This window comes from Dryobates pubescens, chromosome 27 (assembly GCF_014839835.1).
Source record: "Dryobates pubescens isolate bDryPub1 chromosome 27, bDryPub1.pri, whole genome shotgun sequence".
NCBI lineage: Eukaryota > Metazoa > Chordata > Aves > Piciformes > Picidae > Dryobates > Dryobates pubescens.
The window spans coordinates 12,838,283-12,855,254 of NC_071638.1; the positions used below are offsets into that span (position 1 = coordinate 12,838,283).

Genomic DNA, 16,972 nt, shown 5'->3' on the forward strand with positions numbered 1-16,972 from the left:
CTCTATCAAGGTACCTGTGGAAATTAAAGTTCAAAGTCAGAGCATCATAACAACCTGACTGCTGGAAGAACAGGCCCAAAGAGTGGTGGTCAATGGAGTTAAATCCAGCTGGCAGCTGGGCTCAAGTGTGCTCCTCACAGGGCTCAGTGTTGGGACCACTTCTGTTTAACATCTTTGTTGATGACCTTGATGAAGACACAGAGTGTGTCAGCAGTAAGTTTGCAGATGACACCTAGTTAGATGAAGTGTTGATCTGCACTAGGGTAGGGAGACTCTACAGGGGGACTTAGATTGGATCCATGGCCAATGTTAACAGGAGGAGCTTCAACAGAGGCAAGTGTCAGGTCCTGCACTTGGGTCACAACAACCCCAAGCAATGCTCCAGGTTTAGATTGGAGTTAGGAAAAAAATTTCCCATCAAGAGTGGTCAGGCATTGGAATGTGCTGCCCAGGAAGGTGGTGGAGTCACCAACCCTGGATGTGTTTAAAGGTGGTTTGGATGTGGTGCTTGGGGACATGGTTTGGGGGTGAACCTTGTAGAGTAGGGCTCTGGGTTGGACTTGGTGACCCTGAGGGTCTTTTCCAGTCTGAATGTTTCTGTGATTTTGTAAATAAACATCTAATACTCTACACATTCAAAGTGCAAGAACTGCTATAGAGAAAGATCCTATGAATTAGGAATTACACAGCTGTCTCCCAAGCAACCCAAAGCATTTCTTATAACCACCCCCACAAAGAAAAAAAAGAAAAGAAAAGAAAAGAAAAGAAAAGAAAAGAAAAGAAAAGAAAAGAGAAAAGAAGAGAAAAGAAGAGAAAAGAGAAGAGAAGAGAGAAAAGAAAAGAAAAGAAAAGAAAAGAAAAGAAAAGAAAAGAAAAGAAAAGAAAAGAAAAGAAAAGAAAAGAAAAGAAAAGAAAAGAAAAGAAAAGAAAAGAAAAGAAAAGAAAAGAAAAGAAAAGAAAAGAAAAGAAAAGAAAAGGAAAAGAAAAGAAAAGAGAAGAGAAAAAGCATACATTGGGGCTTATGCATTAACATTGAAAAGTTATGTGGATTAGGATAAGTGTCTTATTTTGACCTGGAGGCTTGGGTGGGACCTGTCATTAAGTGTGAACACAGAGTTTCTAGCCTTTTCTAAAATGGAGAAAGATAACAGAATTCTATTGATAAATGAGAAATACGTAGGTGTTGGGTTATTATTTTAATGGCAGTAATAAGCCTTCCAAAATGTAGACTGTTTCAGGGAGATTGCTGATGTTTAGCAGTCAAAGGAATATCACAAGACATTTTTTACCTGTACTGGTGATTAAGAGAAGCATGTCCTGGAATTAAGTGGCATGCATAAACCATCAGATGGGCTCTGTGTGTTTTGTTCTAATACCATCACCCAGTAGTACGTGGACAGTCTGCTGCACATGTAGCTCTCACTCCTAGCAAACCAAATGACACACTGAAACACAATTTGGCACATGTTGCTCCCTTGAAAATTAGACCTGGGCTTGGATTAAGAAGCTGATAAATAAAAAATATGGCTGCATGAGCAGCAGACAGCTTCCTGTGCAGAAGTTTTCCAGAATATGACAGAACCACAGAACAGATCTGGTTGGAAGAGACCTCCAAGCTCATCTAGTCCAACCCTTGACCCAGCACTGAAGGGTCAACACTAAACCATGTCCCTAAGCACCAGCTCTACAGGCTGCTTGAAAACACACAGGAATGGTGAGGACAGCACTGCCCTGGGCAGACCATTCCAATGTCTGAGAACACTTCCAGTGCAGAAATATTTCCTATTGTAACTGTTTCCTCTGGTCCTATCACATGTCAGCAAGGAGAAGAGGCTGTCCCGTCTTTGCTCCAGCCTCCTTTCAGGTAGTTGCAGAGAGCAATGAGGTCTCCCCTTAGTCTCCTCTTCTCCAGGCTGAACACCCCCAGCTCCCTCCTTGTAGCCCAGGTGCTCCAGGCTCTTCTGCAGCCTTGCTGCTCTTCTCTGGACATGCTCCATTGTTTTTAGGAAACAGAGGGTAACAGACTGTACCCCAAGACTCCTAGTCCACTGGCTATGGGTAAGGTCATATGATTGAGCTGGACACCATTATGCCACATGCACGCTGTGGTGGAACTCTGGGCACTCATGCAGGCTGAGGAAATGAAGTTTTGTGGCCACTAAGATGCTGTTTAGTGCCCTTGAGGCCAGTTTCCCACTGATCAGCTCTCCTAAAGTAATGGCTGTAAGCAGAACTCTGGTTTACATTTAAAAAGGATGAAACCTGCTGCTGAAGGTGCTTCTGTGGGCGGTGATGGGCTCAGCCACTGCAGGCAAACTGCTGTGCTGTGCCATCAGCCGTCAGGTTGGACATGTGGACCAACTCAGCCTTCACAAGGGAGTTTTGGACTGAAGTCAGTACTGCTAGGCTATGGTAATGTGGTGGGTTGAAAATTCTCCCCAACGTTAAATTTGCCAGACCAGCCCAGTTGGAAGCAAATGCAGCTGTATTTACAAGCAAAACTACAATCTGCAATGAATATGTACAAAATATACAATATTCACAACATTTACAGATATTTACAATTTATAAACAACACAAGAATGCCCCTGATCAAACCCGGGGAGCCAGCAACAGCTTCCTCTTCCCTGCCCCTTTCCCTCTACTGTCCTGTACACAAGGGAAAAGAGAAAGAGCAGGGAGTCATTTGTTACACTTCGCCACAACAAAGCAATGCAGCCAGGGTCAGCAGAAACCAGCAGAAGCATCAGCCAGGGTGAAGGAAGTGAAAAGAGAGAAAGTTAGTTTACAGTTGTATGTCTGTTATCTGTCCAATGCGATTGTTTAGAGCTTACCATTATTTTCCTTTTCCCATCAAATAGTGATTTATTTACATTGCAGAACTTTCTGTTCAAGATCTGTGGAAGATTGTCTAGGCACAGCCTGAAACTACCACAGCCAGATATTCTGGATACCACTTGTTCCAAACTGCTTGGAGTTCTAGTCACATGCGATGGCTCAGGGGAACACAGAAACACAGATGGGGCTCCACCAGGTGAAGAGGATGGACTGGTTCAGACCATACCATTTCAAGCATTCCAACATACTGCATGCAGAAATGCTCAGCAAAAGAGGGAGTTTTTTCTTGGATTAAAAGGCAAGGGACATAGGAAATGGTGTCTGGCTCCTCATTAACATCTCAGTTTTCTACAACAGTCATGTCTGAGATCCTGGTAGAAGCAATTTTCACCACTTTTATCAAAAGATAATTGAGAAACTGAGAGGATGTCCAATACAGTGCATTTATTATTATTTTTTCAACACACAATGACTGCATCTGCATCCATCTTCAGACTCTGAGATTTAAAGCATGGCCAGAGATCTTTATGAATATGAAGCCCACAACTATCCTATGATGAAAAATTAATCACCTGGGCATTAAGTAACTTACTCCAGGCTTTGCAGTAAATCAGTGCTAGCAGAGATAAACCCCTGGGGTCTTAACCTCCACCTCCTCCTCCAGCTGATGTCTTTACCCCATGATATTGAACAGCTATTCCTGCAGAAGACCAACTGCTTGCTACTTATTTGTACAAGAAATGTAGGTTGCTGTACTATGGTTGCACTGCCTATACCACCAGCAGCTAACTAACTATATGATGATACTGCTCAACTACAGTATTATCCTGGAGATTTCTGGTAAATGAGGAACATTGCAGGACAATCCAGGTCTCATCAGTTCCTAAGACATTGGTCCTGTGTTGTATGTTACTGTGAAAAGTTTGAAAAGTTCTTTAGATTTAATATTAACATCTGCTGTTCTCTATTGAATTATTCAACGGGTCTTACATTAAAATATTCTTTAATAGGGTGATTAAAATATATGTGAACAGGGACGTGCTAAGCCAAAAGACATTCTGCCTTGGTCATCTTCTGCTCCCAAGTAGTAGGTAATTAACTTTAGTGGTCTGTCAATTCAGTCTCTTTTTTATCCCTTGCATGTGTTTGAATTACAGGTTTGGGAGTTGAATATGCAGAAGTAGAGAGGGGCTGTTTTCAGTGGAGACAGAGTTAAACAAAATCTCATGGCAGCTCTCAACCATGGGGGGGGGGGGGGGGGGGGGGGGGAACCAACAAACAAATAAATAATGTCCAGTGTCACATTACACATCAAAACAGTCAAAACAGTGCAAGGGAGGAAAATCAGTGAAGGAAAATGCAGGTCACATTATGGAAACTAAAGAAAGGTACACACAGAGATGAGGGTGGTTTAAAATGCAAGTGGAACAAATTTATTCCAAGCTCAGAACAAGAACGTTTAGACTCTCCCTGTGACAAGGGCAATAGCATCAGGAGCTGTAAAGGCAGCATTTCAAGGCAGCAGCATTTGTTCTACCTTCTGATGTGAACGCCCACTCCTTCTGACAACAGGAACCCAGAGGGGATAATGGTGGGAAATTTATTTCTCTGCGTTTTGGTGTAGCTTCAGACTTCGTTATAAACCTGAGCAGTGCAAAATGCAAAGGTAAAATTGTTAAAAAGCTGTGCAGTTTGTGCGATACAAAACACAGCCTGCAGATGCTGCTGCTTTGGGACCCGATCTTAACATCACACAGACACTGTTGTAAAACTCCAGGAGACAAAAGTCACTGTTTCTCCTCAATAGATCGAAGAGATCCCCAGAGATGTTTGCCATATTCTTAGTATAATTTGATTGCCATATTCTTAGTATGATTTGATCTTTGCAGTTAAAGTATCCCAGCCAAAGCTGGGCAGTTACTCAGCCAAAAGTGCTCAGGGTTTTTTTCAGTCGGGTGTTAATCATATTTACAAAACCCCCTCTAGGCACCACAGAAGGAATGGTTAAAACTCAAATATGTTAACAGCAACAGAGCAATCTGTGAGCTTGCTCATGTATTTCAACCATCTTTTTTCCCCCTTCTGCTTTTCTTTTCTTTCCTTTCCAATTTATTTTTTTTTCCAGCAGGGAAACCTAAGAATTTTTAATTAGCAAATAACTGGTATCGATCATCCTCTGCTCCAAAGTACTAGGTAATTAACTTCACTGGTCTGGTACCCTGCAAATTCAAGGATCTTTTGTTTACAAGCACTTAAATATGTTTGAATGAGGGTTTGGGGTTTGAATATGGAGAAGTAGAAATCAGCTGTTTTCAGTGGGGATAGATTATTTTGTGTGTGTGTGGACATGAGTGCTGGCTATTAAACAAACAAGATGCTAGAGGACACAGTCTCAAGCTGCACCAGGGGAGGTTCAGAATGGATGTTAGGAAGAAATTCTTCATAGAGAGAGTGATTGGCCATTGAAATGGGCTGCCTGGGGAGGTGGGGGAGTTGCCATCATTGGAGGTGTTTAGGAGGAGACTTGATAGGGTGCTTGGTGCCATGGTTTAGTTGATTAGGTGTTGGATGATAGGTTGGATGTGATGATCTTGAAGGTCTCTTCCAACCTGGTCTGGTCTACTCTACTCTACTCTACTCTTTCCTAATCAATAAGAGATTGGTACTGAGATGCTGGACACCTATGATTTTTCAGAATAATTGTTTCTCTTGAAACTTTTCAGTCTTATGAGAAGTCAGAACTACACAAGAAAACTAATTTTCCCCTACAATTGGGTAAGGAGGCCAAGCCCACTGGACTCCTGTTATATTTCCCTATGAAAAGGAAGCTTAGGTGTCCCATATGAGCTTTCTACGCTTTAACAGAAGTAAATTTATATTCTGTGAGGCCTAGCAGATGGCAAAGTTATCAGATGATAACTTATGGCTTGAACAAGAGTTTGTACAATTATTTTCAAAGCAGTAAGGCCAGCAGCTCCCCATTACTACCCTGTGTTGCTCACTGCATGACCTATCAATGAGGTTGTGCAGTTTTCCTCAGGCCAAAGTAACCACACAAGCTCCAGCCCAGAGTCCCTCACCACTGAGGCTGGGAGAGGAAAACATTATCATCTTGGAAGTGCCTAAAGATCAGTGCACACTCCAGAGGCCCAGGCCAGCGAGGGCAAGATGTGCTATCTAAATAAATGTGATCCACACCCAGCAATTTCTGCATCCATCCCTGGACTCCTAGAGCTTCAGGAACAGAAATGTGAATCATTAACACAGGCTCTTGCAAGTTTACAGCCCAGACTGCCCTGGGACACGCAGACAGGCTGTCTCCAGGGCTTCTAATGCTTTCTGAGGTAGATACCTACAGCAGCAAAGGAGAAAAGCAGTTTCACATATTTTTTTGAGCAGTGTGGCTATCTGGTTGAGAGAAGTGATTCTTGCCCTTTGCTTTGTCCTTGTGAGACCCCACCTCAAATAATTCATCCATTTCTGGTGTCCCCATCATAAGAAGGACACAGAGCTGTTGGAGCAAGTTCAGAGGAGGACCACAAAGATGATCCAAGGGCTGAAGCACCTCTGCTAGGAGGAGAGGCTGAGGGAGCTGGGGTGGTTCAGCCTAGAAAACACTTGGGAGGGACCTTAGAGGTGCCTTCCAATACCTGAAGGGATCCCACAGGAAGGCTGCAGAGAGACTTTTCATAAGGGTATCGAGCAGTAGGACAAAGGGGAATGGTTTGAAGCTGAGGGAGAGCAGGGTTAGACTGAATCTTAGGAAGAAGTCCTTCAGCATGAGGGTGGTGAGATGCTGGCATAGGCTGCCAAGGGAGGCTGGGGCTGCCTCCTCCCTGGGAGTGTTAAAAGTGTTGATAGGTCATTGAGTGAGGTCTTGAGCAGCAGAGTCTAGTTGAGAGGTGTCCCTGCCCATGGCAGGGGAGAAAGGGAAGAGTGGGGAGAGAGAACACCCAGGCTGAGTTACAAATGCTAAATGTCACTTTCACCATGAGCAGTGCTGGGTCCTTAGTAAAATCTGTCTTCACAGTACTGCAGTTCTAAACCTTTAAGATGTGAAAGTTGTGAAGAGAGGTTTCACCTACACAAATTCTTCAGTCACAGAAGTAAATAAGCTGACCTTTGTTTCGTTCTAGTCATAGTCAAGCAACAGATTGCTTGAGACTGCAGGTAGTAGAAAAGCTTAAGGGTGAGGTCACAGATGACTGCAAGGGCAACAGCAGAGCTACCTCTGGCACCAGCAGGAATGGAAGAAGCAGCACCGCAGCAGGGCACTGGTCCTCAGCATTGTACTCCTAAAACCAGTATACTGTGAAAGCAAGATGGCAACAAATATCTCCAACACAGTCAACCTGACAAGTGATTACAATTTGTCACAGCACTAGGGGGAATGGAATAAAACTAGAAACGGGTAGATTCAGATTGGATGTTAGGAAGAAATTCTTCATCATGAGGGTAGTGAGACACTGGAACAGGTTGCCCAGGGAGGTGGTAGAAGCCTCATCCCTGGAGGTTTTTAAGGCCAGGGTGGATGTGGCTTTGAAAAACCTGATCTAGTGGCAGGGGGATTGGAGCTAGATGATCCTTGAGGTCCCTTCCAACCCTGACAATTCTATGAGTCTATTCTTTTGTTGGTACTGCATTGGTAATCAAGAGGCTTGGACTATTTGTGGGTTTAGGAAACAGATGCCGTGTGTTTATTTGCCCTTTTAATACAATCCAGCATTTCCTACAATGACTTTCACTGCTCCAAATGTCCAAATATAATCCTCACACATGATACCAGACACGTATCAAGCCTAATGTTATTATTTCAATGGATGCAACTCTCATCTGGAGCTGCCTCTTCCCCACATACACAGGGAAACCCCTGCCATGTGTTCACACTCTGCATTCATGTTTCAAGGTAATACTTAATCAGATGCTTAGCCTAGAAAATGAAGACTCCCACTGGAAGTAGGTCAGGATTATTATCAACATAAAAACTACCATGCTGCATTGTTTTACTAGAGAATCCCAAAAGAAGAACAGGTTAGAGATTCTGCTTGGTAAAATATTTTTCTATTTTCCTTTTTTTTCTTTAATACCTTCAGTGGAAATATTCTCTTTTATAGTTGGTTATGTTGTAGGTGGCTGAGGACACAGCCACACAGGAAACAGTATTACTTATGTGCCCTTAATCCTGCTCTGAACCAAAGCCTTGGCGCAACAGTTCTCTTATCTGCTGTTGACTGCATGAGGAATAAACTGTCTGCTGGAGCAGCAGGAATGGGTTTTAAAACCATGCTGGAACTGTTTTTAAAAAGAGTGTACTGCTCTATCACAAGCAAAAGCATCACTTCCAAAGCCTAGTCTTCTACTGAATCATATAATAAAGAATGAGCTACTACATATTAAATCTATTACATTTTTAATGGTTTGGTGTTGTTTTTTGTTTTTATTTTTTCATTTTGGAATGCTGAAATTAAAGTTCTTATTTGTGAAATAATTATTAGTTTAATATTCTCAAAGAGAAGTAATTAATATAATCCTGGATCCAAATATCTATTTCTAGTTTCATTAACAGAATACAAATGATGCCTTACACAAAATGATACTGCAAAAATCATAATTATGTTAATTACAGTCAACACATACCCAAAACTACTGTTTATAAATTCAGACATTACTCTCTTCATTTCTCCAGCCTTAGTAGTAATAATATAATAAACAGTAGAATAGAATAGAATAGAATAGAATAGAATAGAATAGAATAGAATAGCATAGAATAGAATAGAATAGACCAGGCTGGAAGAGACCTTCAAGATCATCACGTCCAACCCATCATCCAACATCATCTAATCAACTAAACCATGGCACCAAGCACCCTATCAAGTCTCCTCCTAAACACCTCCAATGATGGTGAGTCCCCCACCTCCCCAGGCAGCCCATTCCAATGGGCAATCACTCTCTCCATGCAGAATTTCTTCCTAACACCCAGTCTTAACCTCCCCTGGTGTAGCTTGAGACTGTGTCCTCTTGTTCTGTCACTGGTTGCCTGCGAGAAGAGACCAACCCCCACCTGGCTACAACCTCCCTTCAGGTAGTTGTAGAGAGCAATAAGGTCTCCCCTGAGCCTCCTCCTCTCCAGGTTAAGCACCCCCAGCTCCCTCAGCCTCTTCTCATAGGGCTTGAGCTCCAAACCCCTCCCCAGCTTTGTTGCCCTTCTCTGGACTCGTTCCAGCAAGTCAACATCTTTCCTAAACGGAGGGGCCCAGGACTGGACACAATACACAAGGTGTGGCCTAACCAGTGCAGTGTACAGGGGAAGAATGACCTCCCTGCTCCTGCTGGCCACACTGTTCCTGATACAGGCCAGGATGCCATTGGCCCTCTTGGCTGCCTGGGCATACTGCTGGCTCATGTTCAGCTGCTGTCAACCAGCACCCCCAGGTCCCTCTCTGCCTGGCCACTCTCCAGCCACTCTGACCCCAGCCTGTAGCACTGCATGGGGTTGCTGTGGCCAATGTGCAGAACCTGGCACTTGGATGTGTTAAATCTCATGCCCTTGGACTCTGCCCATCTGTCCAGCCTGTCCAGGTCCCTAGGGCCAATAAATAAGGCAAGTATTTAATCTTGGGGTTTACTGGTGACAAAAGAAAAAAAGTTCCTGAGATTGAAGATAATCAAACTATAGAGATTGTTGCAACTAAACACTGAGTTTCTCTTGAGATTTAAAATGAACTCACCAAAAGGGAACAGACTGACCTGAACAAGCATAGAAATGAATTTAGTAACAAAAAGATGGAATTCTCTACTGCTAATAGCAGATTTCTTGCATAACAGAAAGCAAACAAAGTACAAGCTGAGATGAAAGCAGTTCTAGTGAAGTACAGAGATATATGCAAAGAAAGAATTGAACCTTCCTTAATCTTCTCACTTGACCTGATTAACCCCCCAACCTGTGGACTCTGAAGCTGACTGCTACAGAGATCACAACAGGCACAATATAAAATTACCAGAGTGATGCCACTGTATGGTTATGCTTCTAAACAAAGCATCACATTCTCCTGCTGCCTCCTGCAAAGGTTTCTCCGTTGTGTGTGACTTGTGACACAACTTGTTGCCACTGGTAACTTAATGATTGTCTGTGACAGCTGCCAAAAAAGCGAAAGGTCCCTAGTCAACTAAGCATGGATATATATAAGGCCATATTCATATTACATAACTTCCATTTGGTAAACAAGAAACTGGAGATGAAAGTGCCAGGGCCAGGCAATGGGGGAAGGCAGTTTTCACTGGGGCGTGAAAGCTGTCTCAGTACGGCCCCAGGAGCCACAAAAGATTGTTGAGACTCGACCCCCCAACCAAATCAACAAAGAAAAGTGGTGTGCCCTTGCCATGTAAAGAGATGATTCCCATTCTCAAGACCTGTGTGCAAGATGCAGACTCTAGTCTCACTGTATGTTACTACAAGTCTTAGAACTGGTTGGGTTTTAATGTTTAAAGCAGTACCAATGTGTATATGAACCTGCTATCTGACAAGTGGGGTTACCTGGCTTAAAATACACCTCTGATGCCTGTGGCTGGGGTGAGCAATTCCAACCACTCTGATGAATTTCATGTAGGGTAGAATACAGGTTTGTTCATGGCTGCAGAAAGGAGAGTTAAAGATGAAGACTGATTAACTTTAGGCTGTTAAGACCAGTATCATAGAATTATAGAATGGTAGGGGCTGGAAAGGACCTCTGGACATCACCTAGTCAAACTCCCCTGCCAAAGCAGGATCACCTAGGGCAAGCTACATAGGAACATGTCCAGGTGGGTTTTGAAATTCTCCAGAGGAAACTCTACAACCTCTCTGGGAAGCTTTTTCCAGTGCTCCATCATTCTCACAGTAAAGAAGTTTTCCCTCAGGTTGAGTTGCAATCTCCTGTGTTCCAGTTTGTGTCCATTGCCCCTCATCACTGGGCATCATTGAAAAGAGCCTGGCCCTCTCTTCTTGACACCCACCCTTCAGATATTTGTAAACACTGATCAGATTCCCTCTCAGTCTTCTCTTCTTCAGACTGAACAGCTCCAGACTCACAGCCTTACTCCATCAGGCAGTGTTTTAGTCCCTTAGCCATCCTTGTAGCCCTCTGTTGGACTTTCTCTAGTATTTCCAGGACCCCCTTGAAATGGGAAGCCCAGGACTGGACACAATACTCCAGATATGGTCTCACTAGGGTGGAGTAGAGGGGAAGGAGAACAGAGAACATTATCCCTGTACTTTTCATGACTTTTTGAGTTTGGATCTGAGTCCACACACATCTACATGTATCCAACTTTGACTCTGCACAGAGGCCAATCCATATTTAGAAATATAAAAACACTAAGAGCACAAACCAGAAATAAACTCTGGGCAACAGTGCAACAAGAAAAGCCTGTAGGCTTTTACAGCCTTGGTGCATGCCCAAACACACCATTCCGTGTGGCTTTGACTGGGTAAACATAAGCTGCCCCAGGTAACCCCTTCGTCCCTGTCACTCTGTCATGAGATGACACTTAGAATTGTCCCGACGTCACCTGTGAAAGGGCAAGCTACATTTATAGGTACCTTTAAAACTCAGAACAGCTGCAAGATGGCATGGATAATTGCATCCCTAAGCCTCAGCTATCAATGAGTAGTTACAGCCTGGGTAACCACAGCCTCTGCAATCAGGGGGCAGGTGCTGAAGCAGGTCAGAAAAGTCAGCAGAGGAGAAACAGCTCTAACAGCACCTGAGCCACAGCACAGAACACAGACCATGCCACCTCTTGAGGCTACAAACAGCCTTTCTCTTGAAAGAATAAACAGGACAGCAGTGAACCCAAATATTTTCTAAGGTTAGATCATGACTACACTTTCAGTCTAATTACTGGAGAAGAGTCTTAAAGATGAGAACAAGATGAATCCAGAAGTAAATCTGCTCTTCTCCCCAAAGACTATGTTAATGCCCGGCCGGCTACAGGAGTTTTGCTAGACAAACACATTCCCATTTAAATATTACTGTTGACGTTCAAGATATGCAAATATTGAAGATTTGGTTTTGAGGCATTATTACTTAGTGGGTTTTTGGTGGTGGTGGTTCCCCCCTTCCCCCCCCCCCCCATTGTTTTGCTTTGTGTTCAGAATCATGGAAGCACAGAATTGTCAGGGTTGGAAGAGACCTCAAAGATCATCTAGTTCCAACCCCCTGCCATGGGCAGGCACACCTCACACTGCATCAGGTTGCTCACAGCCACATACAGCCTGGCTTTCAAAATGTCCAGGGATGAGGCTTCCACCACCTCCCTGTGCAACCTGTTCCAGTGTCTCACCACCCTCATGGGGAAGAATTTCTTCCTGACATCCAATCTGAGTCTACTCACTTCTACTTTTGTTCTATTCCCCATAGTCCTATCATTACCTGTCACCCTAAAAAGTCCCTCCCCAGCTTTCTTGTAACAAGCCCCCTTCAGATACTGGAAGGCCACAAAAGGTCTCTTTGGAGTCTTCTCTTCTCTAGACTGAACAGCCCCAACTCCCTCAGTCTGTCCCCATAGGAGAGGTGCTCCAGCCCTCTGATCATCCTTGTGGCTCTTCTCAGGACACGTTCCAGCACCTCCAGATCCTTCTTGCAATAGGGGCTCCAGAACTGGACACAGTACTCCAGCTGGGGTCTCACCAGAGTGGAGTAGAGGGGTAGAATTACCTCCTTTGCCCTGCTGGCCACACTTCTCTTGATGCAGTCCAGGATGTGATCGAAGGCTGTGCATCCAGGCCTCACAGGTTCTGTGCTGCATTTGTTGCACTACCCCAGAGCAAACCGTTACTCTTTGGCTAGCAAGCTGGTCAGCACTTTGACCAGAGCATCCAGAACCTGGCACAAGGGCAAAACTGTCTCACTGAAACACAGAACCCAAGTGTCTGCTGAAGTGCCAGGGCTCATGGGAGCTTGGCAGCAGACCCGAGGTCCCTGGGGCAAGAAGGGCATATGGCTCTGAAACATCAGCTCTTACACACAGAGATTTCTCTTTGCTCAGTCTGGACCTGTCACACTAAGCAGCTACTGAAAGCATATGATAACATCAAGAAGGTGATTTTATTTCCTCTCCTCCATGTTCAATTCTCTCCTAATCCTGCATCCACCAAAAATTATTCGCAAAAGAAAAAACAAAAGGTGGGGTGTGTGTGTGTGTGTGTATAAAGAAATAAGCATTACTGCCTCTACTCCTTGACTAAACACTCCAGTGAACACTGAGTTTCACTGGTTTTTATTGTAGACATCTGTAAAAATGTATGGCAGGCAAAAGTCATTACTGAAGTATTTAATGCTACTAAGAACAAAAGGCCTGAAACATGCTGCTGAAATTGCTGAAGAAACGGAAAGGGGGAAAGCACCAGCAATCATTAATTGGGGGGTGGGGGAACTACATTCAGTTCCAGTTGTAATGATCTCAGGCACAGCAGATAAAGATGGTTTGTGCATTTAAATATCCTCACTGAATTTTACTTCATGTCAGATTTAGAAGTAATAATAAAAAAACCCGTTATTGCAGGTATTATGCAATACCATCAATGGCACACAGAGAACCGCTGTGATACCCTTATCAGCTGCAGCTGCTCAGTTACTCAAACACCTCCCCCACCAAACTTGCCATTTTTAAGACCCAACAGGAAGGGGGTTTATTGACATCCAAGTGATACTGAGCTGAAAACAAATCTTAGTAGGGCGAAAATCCAGGGCAGGGAGTAGGAGGAGGAGAGTGGCTGTGGAAGAAAAGGAAGAAAACAAAACCCCAAGCCAAATTATACCCCACTCCCCGAGAATAAAATCCCAATGGTTTATGTCTGAACTCAAAAATCACCTCAGGTTTTTCACAAGCAGCAGCATTCATACCTTTTCCCATGGATTATACAACTTTCTACAGCAGCAGCACAACTCAGCCTAGAATACTTAACATACTAATGTCACATAGGTTACTCTGTTGAGAGCAAGTGCTACCCAGGCATGCTATGAAATTATCCAGAACTCTCCTAGCTTGACTGAACTCCATGGAGGATAAAAATGCTGCCACCTCCCATCAGATGAGAAAATTCTTCACTGGCATATACACCTCCAGCACTGTCTGCCCCAGCACTGAACAGGCCAGCAACAGCTCCGTTTCCCCTGTTGCATTCAAAATGAGAATATGTATGAAGTACTTTAAAACCAAGATTGAATCTAGCCTATTATGAGGGTTAAAAAACTCCTTTGCTTACAACATGCAAGCTCAGTGGCTCAAGCCACGCTGGAACTTTCAACATGCCAGGAAAATCAATCACCTCTAACTCGCATAAATACTGAAACTGCCGAAAGAGGCACAGTCTACCCTTGGAAGCTCACCTTTTTATTCCTTGTCTTCTAAGAGGAAAGCAGCTCATTAGGTCTCTGGGCCTCAAAAGAGATCTTCTAGTTTGCAGCACTGCACTTCTTTCAGTTTGTAGCAGTGAATTTTTGAGACACGTGTATTTGACAGGAAGACACAGGGAAACACACGATCAAAAACGTTCTTTATTAATAATTTCAGGAGTCATCTTCTGAGTCATAATCCTCCACCTTTTGCTGTGGCCGCTTAATACCAATTATTAAATCTATGGAGAGAAGCTCTGTAACACAGTGAAGAACTGAAAGGACTAACTGGTATTTGCAATACACTGATTCTAGACCTTTCTCACTCACAGACAATGGCTGATTATTTTTAAGTGCATTCATGGTTTTGAGATAGAATTTGGTGAAGCTGTTTTGTTCTGCTGTCCTGTACAGGGATTTGGGAATACTGAGCAAAGCCTCAGCAACTACATTCGATATGATAGTTAGCTCTGATTGCTGAAGCTGTTTTGCATAGTACTGAATATAATAATGTAACAGGATTTCAAAGTAGCCTCCTACTGGCAAAACTGATCCTGCTTCTATGAGGGAATTGGAACAATTCTGCAGAACACTCACACAACTCCTTCCAGTTTTGCATGCAACTACGTTGTGACCTGTTTTCTCTAGACCTCTGCCAACACCCAGATGTTCACAGGCAGTGACTCTATTAGCATCCTGGGCTGCTAAGACAGTAGCTCTGCAGTCCTTTGGACTGTTCAAAAGTGAATCCTGCATGGGATGCTCCCACCTGGCAGGTAGTTTCTGTACCTCTATTGAAGAGCCACCTGCTTCAGTGGCAACATTGACTTCTTTGATGTGTGACATGGGACTTGAAGGCATTTGCAAATCTGTTTGAACACAGGTTGTATTTCCACTTCCCTGCACATCAGGGTCTATGATTTGTGCCTCTGTTTCATCCCTATGTGCTTTCATTTGATATTCAGAAATCTCATTACTGTTACAAGAAGTATTTCGGATTACAAGTTGCTTCTGCATAGCTGAAGAATGCCAAATGCCAACCCCCAAGGCTTCATTCTGGCTTTCACCTTCTGCTTCGCATTTCTCTCTCTGATCAACCGTTTTAAAGAGCTGCTGCAGCATTGTAAATGCCCCTTGTAAAGCAGCAGCATGCTGCTCAGTAACACCATTAACTGGCCCACACAGAATTAGGCAGTGGGGCTGAAAGGCACACACACTGGCCAAGCCAATGTGAACACACCTCTTTGAGCCAAGAAGCAAGGGCTGGCAAAATGTTACCACTGTGGTTTCAGTGATTTCTCTGTATAGGTTATCCCTAGAAGGTGTGTAAGGTAGGACTCCTGTGATTTCAGAAATAAGAGCCATTTCTTCTGACGATAAGCACTCTACCACAGACATACCACATAATTTTGCATAATAGATAACTACTTCCTCTTGCTTCACGCTAGACAGTAGCAGCTTAATGTTATTGCTCTGCAAGTGTTTCATTACAGCTTCCGTCCTCCTTGTGATCCAGCACTGGGAGGCCTGATACTGACCCTCGGAGTCTACAACAAACTCGACACCGGGGGCGGAGAGGGCAGGCCGGAGAGACTCGGTGACGAGCACAGCCCGCAGATCCCCTCCTGCCGGGCAGTAGGTCGCAAAGTCCCTGCGAAGGACGAGCCCGGGCAAGACCCTGGAGGCCGCGGCAGGAAGGCCGACCACCGGGGCGTGCAGTTCCGCGAAGCGGCTGCTCAGGAGGCTTAACACCTGCGGCCGCGGAGCGGCGGCCGGGGCGCAGCGGCGAACGTACTCGCAACTCAGCCGCGCCAGGCGCCGCCGCTCGCCGGGCCCCAGCCGGCCGCTCAGGTAGGCCTCCACCAGCGCCTCTAGGGCGCCCGCCTCAGCTTCCCACCCCAGCAGAGCCGACAAAAGGTGGCGGCGCAGGCCCTGCGCCACGGCCCGCTCCAGCACCCGCGCCTCGAAGGCCCGCAGCGCCCGCCTCAGGCCGGCCCCGCCAGCAGTCCGCAGGGCGCCCAGCACGCCGGCGAGCAGCACCACGAACGTCTTGGCGCCGTCCCCCGTCGCGGCGCGGTGGCTGCAGGCAGAGGCCGCCATCACCCTGCGGGCACAAACACGGTTAGCCGGAACCGCGCCTCGCCCCATCCGGCCCGCCCCGGTCCGTCGCGATACCTGGCCGTGGGCGGCGCCAGGCTGAGCGCTTGCAACAGAAGCCGCCCATCCCGCGTCAGCAGCGCTTCGCCAGAGGGCCGCACCAGCAGCGCCCGCCCGCCCCGCGGCCCCAGGGCGCCGTGCACCGCACCAGCCAGGGCCGCCGCCTCCTGCTCCAACCGGCCCAGCTGCGGTGGCCGCGCCATGCCGGCCCCTGTGCCGCGGCAACCGCCGCCGCTCCCTCGCAGTGGACGCGGAGGGGAGGGCGCATGCGCGGGGACTGCGAAGGGGAGCCCGGGAGGCGGGCAGCGAGCGCCGGCAAGGAGCGGAGATGAGACGGAGGGAGGAGCCAAAGGGCGCGGAGGGGCGAGATGGCTTGAGTGGGGCTCCGTGACAGTTCAAATCCCCAAAACAAGGGGTGAGCAGGGGTCACGCATGGCGGCGACCGAGCAGCAGCAGATCGAGGAAGGCAGGCTCCGCGTTCTCGCTTGATCAAGCAAATGCCCGAGGCAGAGGCGGTGGGTGCCACAGCTCAGTGGCAGAACCACAGAAACATTCATGTTGTAAGAGCCTCAGGATCACGAAGTCCAATCCAGAACACTACT

General features: G+C 45.7%; 1 protein-coding gene across 1 annotated transcript; it reads right to left on the bottom strand.

Annotated features, from left to right (window-relative positions):
• Positions 1 to 14,357: 14,357 nt before the first annotated feature.
• Positions 14,358 to 16,573, bottom strand: BBS10 (Bardet-Biedl syndrome 10). Its single transcript, XM_054173792.1, has 2 exons — positions 16,389 to 16,573; positions 14,358 to 16,317 (listed from the first exon to the last, which is right to left on the bottom strand). The coding sequence occupies exons 1-2, from the start codon at positions 16,571 to 16,573 to the stop codon at positions 14,388 to 14,390; spliced, it is 2,115 nt and encodes a 704-aa protein (XP_054029767.1). The 3' UTR covers positions 14,358 to 14,387.
• Positions 16,574 to 16,972: the final 399 nt, after the last annotated feature.

Excerpts from the sequence above, each read along its gene's own strand:
- BBS10 (XM_054173792.1), bottom strand. The coding sequence starts at position 16,573 with ATGGCGCGGCCACCGCAGCTGGGCCGGTTGGAGCAGGAGGCGGCGGCC. Across the intron at positions 16,318-16,388 it reads CTGGCGCCGCCCACGGCCAG|GGTGATGGCGGCCTCTGCCT; the intron begins GTATCGCGACGG and ends TTGTGCCCGCAG.